We start from the raw sequence: 8,023 nt of genomic DNA, 5'->3' as shown, positions 1-8,023 counted from the left end.
ATACACTTGAAACCTAATTTTGTATGCAATAAGTATTCTTTCAACTTTGTAAAGCTGGAATACCATATTTTTGAGATGAGAACAGAACACTGGAGTACACACTATGCAGATACCTACATCAAACTGTTACGAAGAATACAAAGAATATTTCCACAACTTGGTTTTCTGTGCCTTACATCAGACTCTTAAAGGGTTCTAAAATAGGTGTCTTATAAGTTGAAAATATACTAATAACTGAAGGGTATCAATAGGTGAAAATCTTACAAATTTTCAGTATTGATGTTCTTGGAGGATACCAACAGTTGTCTTATCATTATTCCTTTGGGCATACAAGGTCATTCCACAAACACCTACTGACTTCTTTTCCCACTTTGCAGGAACTGTGGTTATCATACTAAAGGCAAACTCCCTAACATCCAGGCGCTTGTAGTCTACTTACAAACACAAACACCACCATAGAAACAAGCACATCTAGGGTGGCATTTCCAGCTCTGAGGCAGCAGAAGCAGTATTATATTTCTTTTGTATACTCTTCAATCAAGCAATAAAAAATCTTCCCTTACGCACCCGTGCAAGAAGGCACAGGGTCGTTCTGTCCAGCAAGACCACTACAGTGTTGAAACTTCCCACAGCAGCTGTGCACAGCAGGACAGTTTGATTGGGGTCTAGGGAAAGGGCAGTCAGACTGGTCACAATCAGGGCTGGAGATTATTTGTAGTCAACGGCCCTGGAGGCAATGGGGTCTGGAACTACTTTAGCTATTTAGAAAATGGAAAGGGGGAGGAGAACCCAGTTTACCCCACCACTTTCTGATTGGGCCCACTTAGCATCTGCAGAGAGGACAACAATAAAATGAAAAATATTCCCAGGGGTGAAGCCCAAAGGTCAACCTCTGGCTGTGCGGGACAATGGGGGTCTCGCCTCCTCTTCTCTTCCAAAGGGATGAAGGAGTCTTAATGAAGAGACGTTTTCTCCGCCAAGATTCTAAACCCCAGCAGGTTCCACTAACTCCAGGGCAGCGAAACCACCGGCAGCAGACAGGGGGAGGGGCATCGGTATGTGAATCGCTACCCTGGGATCGAGACCTTGAGCCACAGCCGCGCCCCTCCGCCCCCCGCGCGCGACCGGGGTCCGCCCCCCGCGCGCGACCGGGGTCCGCCTCACGCTCCCTCCGCGGTCCTGAGCCACCGCCCCCGCCGGGCGCCGCGGCGCGCACAGCCGGCCCGAGCGCGCACCCGCACTCAGGAGCTGCTGCGCTCGGAGCGCTCAGACCTTGGCCGCAGCAGCCGGCGACGGAGGCAAACTCCCGCCCGCCAGCCCTCCCGGCGACATGCGCCTCGGCTAGCGGCTCGCTGGTCCCCGCGCCACCACGCGTCTTTTTTTTTTTTTTTCCTTTCTCAATTCTCTTTCTTTTTCTCTCCCGCACACACGCACACACAGTCTCACAGCAGTCTATACACTGGAGGATAAAAAAAAAAAAAAAAAAAAATTGCCTTCGTGCCCCCTCCCTCTCCATCCCCAGCAGCAGAGAAACGGCGCGCTGAGGGGCGCCGGACCGTCTGGAAATGCTAATCCTCAAGCGCTTCCTCGTTTGCATTCAGCTCCTCTGTGTTTGCCGCCTTGGTGAGTGATCAAGACCGCGGTGGGGATTCATCTCCGGGCCCGGTGGGACGCGGTTGGGGGGGATTTCAGAGTATTCCCTACTAGCTGCCGCCGCCATCGAGAGCAAGCAGAGAACAGGGACCATCACCTCGGATCCCGCGATGTTGGCGGTGGCAGGACGGATGTCAGCTGCGTGGGGTACGCGCCCTCTCCCCAGCTCCTGCCTCCCCACCTTCCCTTTGCCCACGGGGATGCGTGCTCAGGACCCTGGAAAAGAGGTTGCGTTGTTAGGGCCCCTGTCCCCGCCGCTCTCTTCCCTCTTTTGCAAAGTGTGGAAATAGCCTTTTAGATACACATTAGAAGACAAATAAGTGAGCAGGAATACAACTGCGCCCAGGGGGCTACGTACTGTGTGTTGCGTTTTGCCGTTCATTTTTATGCCATGGGTATTATGGACTTAAATGGAAGACACACGTGTCTGTCGTGCATTTCACACACACCTGAAAGGTAGTACTAACAGAACAAGCACCGACCTGACTGTTCAGTGTTTTTTAGTACTTTCAATTTAGTCACATTCAAGTCTGGGCAGCCACTTTAAAAAAAAAAAAAAAAAAAAAAAGTTTAAATCAAAATATCAGCCTTCTGCCCTGCTGCCAATGTCAGAGGAGAGCTGCAGGTTGATGGATTTGTTCATGGATTCGACTTTTTTCCACTGCCTTCCACTGCCATTGCTTTCCGAAAAAGCCAGTTTGAATGTTTGCTTGGGAAGCAGAATTCGATTTTACTGTCATTTTGCAGAAGAATTGTGAGATTGTATTTTTTGCATGTTATTAATGTTCCCCTCCCCTTCGTGAGGCTATTTAGACAAGATGGAATGTAACATATGGTTTGAAGGCATTAACCTGAAAATTGCAAAATGTGCCTTGGTTTGTGGGTACACATTTAACTCCTTTTAGTCCGATAATCCCACTTTTTAAATTTCAGATTGTTCATAATAAAGAAGATATTAAACGAGCATTTTCATCGAGTGAAAGTGCTGCTCTTGGCACAGTGGCCTTTACAAACAGAAATTATTTTCAAGTTCTACCTAATGAGAAATGCTTTGCAAATATGATGATGACTGCCCAAACCCCACTATATTCACTGACATGATTTAAATTCCAAAAGCTTTATCAAAGTGCTCAGGGGTGATGTTATGCACACAGTTGACATATAAGATTTGCAGAGGATTCTTTGTTCCTGGTGATGCTAAAACCTTACAGTTGATTCTGGAGAGGGGAAGACGTTTTTAAAAAGTGCTGTGATCATTGAATACACACCTGTTGAATTTACATTTCTGCATTTCTGTTATGGATCTATTTTAACAAGAGAGCCAGATCCTCTTGAAACTTGAATTATTATTTAAATAAATCTCACAGTATTAAGGAAAGAAACTAGAACATTGCTTTGTACCTCACCAAAACAATAGGCTAAGAGTATATTGTGAATTTTTAAAAATTTGAGATAAAATTCATGTCAATTTATCTTTTTAAAGCATACAGTTCAGTGGTGTTTAATATATCCAGTTACACAACTACCATTAACATCTAATTCTAGAGCATTTTATCACTTCCAAAAGAAACACCATGCTCATTAGCCATCATTTTCTGTTCCTTCTGACTCGAGCTCTTGCCAATCACCAATCTACTTCCTGTCTCTATAGATTTTCCCACTAGACATTTCATATAAAAAGAATCATGCAAATGTGGCCTTTTCTATCCTGCTTCATCCACTTAGCATAATGTTTTCAAGATCCATTCATGGTATAGCATTTATCAGTCCTTCATTCTTCTTTATGCCTGAGTAATATTCCATTAGGTGAATATACCATATTTGCAAAGTATTTTTTTTCTCAGCAAAGCATTATTGTAGAGTGTTTTAATCATATAGACTTTGGTTTATTAGACATTTATCTTAGATCTTTGATGATATAAAATTTAAGGGTAAAGAATTCAATTCACTGTTTAAGATGTTCATCTCAAACTTATGTAATGACATTGAACATAAGCTTCTATTAGAACTCAAAATGTGTTTTTTTTTCTTTCTTTTTTAGACTAGAAGATGACTAATTTTGTATTCTTCACCACTTTAACAATGTTAGTTTTTTACACCGTTGCCGGCAGACCTAGAGGCACTGGCAATCTAGATGGGATGAATATCTTGATCTTGGGGTACAGTGTTTCAGAAATGAAGTACATTATCTACAAATACAGTATCCATCTCAATTCTTTTCCCTCAACACCTACTTTTGTGTTTTTATATGTATTTATTCTTCATCTTCATTGTCCGTAGAGTCATCTAGCCTGGCACTTGTAATGGGTGCTCACTCAAAGTCTGAGGGCTGTTAAGTGTTTGCTGGGCAGAGTGTTAGCTCTGATACAGTTTGAGCTTTAATCTGCCATTCTTATTATCCAGGAAGGAGCTGTAGGTGTTCGTTGTTGGCAATTAAGAATGCCTGAGTGGCCAAGACAGCATCACTTTCTGTGTCCCAAGTGTCCTGATGGTTTGAACTGGGCAGATTGTTGGCATTGCTTCTTTCACACAACTCTCCAGGCAGAGAAGTTATCATTTGAGTGGATGACTGCAACAGATCTTTTCCTGACCCACTGAACAGGTGTATCTTATGGGAAAATCTGCAGTGGCTTTCCTGTAAGGAAGCTTAACTGTGAGTCATAGAGGAGAGCTAGGTGTTTTGACAGCTTTTAAGGAATCATTTCTTTCCATCAATGAGAACTCAGTACCTTTGACTTACGTAACTTATAGTACAACAAGGTACATTAAATTGAGATTTTAAAGAATTGTTATTAAATGTGTAATGAATCAGATCCCAGTATTTTAGTCATGCCTTACTGCTGTGGGAGCCACACCAAATACAAATTGTCTCTAATACTTCTGCAAGATTTAATTCCTTCATTTAGCCTTGGTATGGAGTCAGTGGAATTCAACATACTGTGACTCTCAGCTTGGTCAATTTTCCTCCCAAACTACCCCAAATATAAAGTGAATTTTCTCACCACCACCCCCAAATAACAAGTCCCATTTAATTGTTTTTGATTATGACAGCAGTAATTTTCTTTATTTCATTTCTTCCTCCTTTAAGTTTGCCAGGATGAATCATTTCATCGATGAAGATGAATTCACTTCTATTCTCATATCTGCGCTAGAGCTTAGGAATCTCACTTAAAATTTTATGTTGTGGGAATTTTGCTTCTGGCAAAAACTTTTTTTTTTTTTTTTTTTTTTTTGCTTCTGCAAGTATGAGCTGCATTTCCCCCAATACCCTTACTCCAAAAAGATGAATTATATTTAACCTGAGAGTTTTGCTTGGTGCCCCTTTGCCAGCTCCTCAGACCAGAGTGTGGAAACAGAGCCCTCTCAGTCAGATGAAGAAAATGGGCTTGTGCTTTATTTCCTGTGACCGTCTACTCCAGTATTTTTCTGGTGCAGTCCCAGTACTGAACATTTTCTATCAATTTTGTCATCCATCCTCCCCAAAGAATACTTTGTGACAGGTGTTTTGAACTTGAGGAAACAGGCACAGAGAAGTGAAATGACTTACTTAACATCACACAGCCTGTGTCAATCTGAATATTCCTTCTGACCCCAGAACCTGAGGTGTTTTCTATTTTCACCTCCAGATCAGTTTTCTGTTAGGAATTTAGAAACTTGCTTACATAGGAGGTGATGCTGCTTTTCTTCACAGTCTGGATTGCTTTATTATGGAGCCCCTATGTGACTTTTCCCATGTGAGCCCCATTTATTTATTTTTTTCCTTTTTAAAAATTCAAGGCATAATTTCCCTTTTGTTCAGTGTATCAGCTGAAGGTCTTACAAATGCATATGTTCTTGTAAGAACCCCCACAGTCCAGACATGAACCAGTCCCATGGGTGCTACTTTACTCACCCGTGGCCTGTTTACTAAATGCTGACATCTGCCAAGCATCATGCAGCTAGGCACTAATAATTTAGCAGTGCATGAACATACAGACTGCTAGTATTTGTGATTCCTGCAATCCAGCTAATCTGATTCAGTCCCCAAATTGAAGCTCTTCTTTAAATCTCACTTAAAATACTTTCTCAGTTCACAACTACTTGAGACTAACCATCTCTTCCAAATATCTCTCAATGTGTTAAAAGTGTTAACTCTCAAATATTTTTAAATGCTTCCCACTCCATCAAGAGTGCCACTGGTAAAAGAGCCAATTTAAATTTATATATATATATATATATATATATATATATATATATATATATATATATATATATATATATATTTCGATTGTGCTTTAATTTTAAATGTCTTATTGGAAGTAATCCCTCAAAGGAACTTTAGGTTACAGAAGGAAACCAATTTCTGTCTCATAATCTTTCAGAGATATGTATAGTATGTCATAGTAGACATTAAGGGAAAAATTATTTTATTCTATTATACAATCCTTAAATGCTTCCCTTTTAAAACGATGCTCTCCAGTGTCATAGCCACTAGGTATGTGTGGCTGTTTAATTTAAAACCTACTAAAATAAAACCACACACTTCTTGTATCACCCCAGCCACACATTCAGTACTCAGTAGGCCATGGAGCTATGGTGGGTGCTACAAGGAGCAGGGCTGATATAGAGCATTTCCCTTGAACAGTGCTGTCTGAGGACGACAGCAGCAGCAGCCGCAGCAGCAGCAAGTGCTGGAGATATAGCTCAGTTGGTAGAGTGCTTGCCTTGAACAAAAAAGGCCCTAGGTTCAATCCCCAGGAAGAACAAAATGATAACAAAAAAGAGCAAAACAGTAACAACAACAAAAACTGACAAAGCAATGAAGGAGAGCACTCATGAGAAAAAAAACAACTGGAAAAAAATTCTAAAGTCATTAAAATTATTTGAAACATTGTAGCAAGGTTATTTCTGGTTTATTTAGTCTCAGCCATAGAGACATTATGGTGGCCATTGATTAAGCAGCAATAGGTGAAGAAAGTTTAAGGGCCACTTTGTATCCTTTATAGGCTGTGGTTCAACAGTTGGTGGTTGGGAGTGAGTCATTTTCCAGAGCACATTTTCCAAATTTGTTCTAGCACCCACTATATTGTTTTGCAATTCGTCTATATCTCCCCCTACCCCCTGACCAGCTCCATGAGGATGAAGACTATATTTCATTCTTAGCTTTTTGGACCTAGAACTCGAGTAGGTGCTTAATAAATTCTTAAGGCATAAAGTCTTAGAAAGATTGTACCATGAAGCTTCTTACACAGCATTAGCTTTTGGTTGTTAAGATTGACCAATTTCCATCTTCCTTCCTTCCTTCCTTCCTTCCTTCCTTCCTTCCTTCCTTCCTTCCTTCCTTCCTTCCTTTCTTTTGATATTGATCCCAATTTAAGAGTTTGGTTAGCAGTTACTTTGACCTGTTTCTAATAATGCCAGTACTTCACTTTCATTGATTCTCTCAGAAATACATATAAACACTACCTGGATCCAGACACTACCTGTGCATAAAAAACCAAAGCTCCCATGACTGATGCTGCAGGTGTAGTGGCAGGAGCAATCTTGAGAGAGCATTGAACTCTAGATCTAGAGTTGTCATCAGTGCTTCTTGGTTATGTCCCAGGGTGTCAGGGCATCAAGTCACCGTGTCCGCTTCTGTGCTGGAATAGTTTCGAGAATATGCTCAACAAAGACTCACTGAATTGCCAGCACTATTGAATATGAAGACATTGGAGTGGGAATTTGGACTACCTAGAACACTTTATTGTTATCTTTTAAATCAAGTTCTTAGTGCTTTTTTCAAATATAATGAAAACAAATAGCCAAGGGAGGAGAGGGAAATGGGAGTGAAGGGTGGTCAGTAATGAGAAATGAAACATCTTGAACTAAACAAGACAGTATTGTCTGTCCAAGGCCATGTGATTGGATAAGTCCTCTCTAGTCACGATGGCCCAAGACAGTTCTGAAACCAGGCAAATGATGGAGAGTGTAGTTACATCATGTGGATGTAACTGCTGTTTTGGAGTTTGAATATTGTTTAATCTTAGGGATGATGGAAAGCACCTACCTTAGCCCTGCACAGAGTGGATGTTCAGCATATATTTGAATGAGCTGAATTAAGTGGAATGGAGGCTGGGATGAGTTTGTCTCACAGGTGACAAAAGAAGGAGAAAGGAAAAATGCTCTTTTGTTAGGATCTTTGCTTGATTTTATGCTCATCAACCAATCTACCTTCCTTCCTTTTTATTTTTGTTGTTTTTCTGTTTCCTCTTCCTGTTTATCTTTACTTCCATTGAGCATAAATTTAAGATATTTAAATAGTCTCAGGTTTCCTCAGCATCTTGATAAAGAATTTGACAGAGAGGAGATGAATGTTATTTGCTATCATTATAATAAAAGTACTTTTAAT

The 8,023-nt window shown here is 41.0% G+C and overlaps 1 protein-coding gene across 4 annotated transcripts in view; it reads left to right on the top strand.

Moving 5' to 3' along the window:
• Positions 1 to 1,268: 1,268 nt before the first annotated feature.
• The window catches only part of PTPRZ1 (protein tyrosine phosphatase receptor type Z1), a 173,562-nt gene continuing 166,807 nt past the window's right edge, over positions 1,269 to 8,023 (top strand). For all 4 annotated transcript variants that reach the window (XM_081287320.1, XM_081287319.1, XM_081287318.1 and 1 more), the window contains exon 1: positions 1,269 to 1,623. In XM_081287320.1, coding sequence (XP_081143446.1) covers positions 1,566 to 1,623 — 58 coding nt within the window. In that variant the 5' untranslated portion in view covers positions 1,269 to 1,565. The remainder of the gene's footprint in view (positions 1,624 to 8,023) is intronic.

This window comes from Spermophilus citellus (genome assembly GCF_964194105.1).
Source record: "Spermophilus citellus genome assembly, chromosome: 3".
NCBI lineage: Eukaryota > Metazoa > Chordata > Mammalia > Rodentia > Sciuridae > Spermophilus > Spermophilus citellus.
Note: the sequence above shows the minus strand (reverse complement) of the source record. Positions and strands in the feature narration are given on the sequence as shown.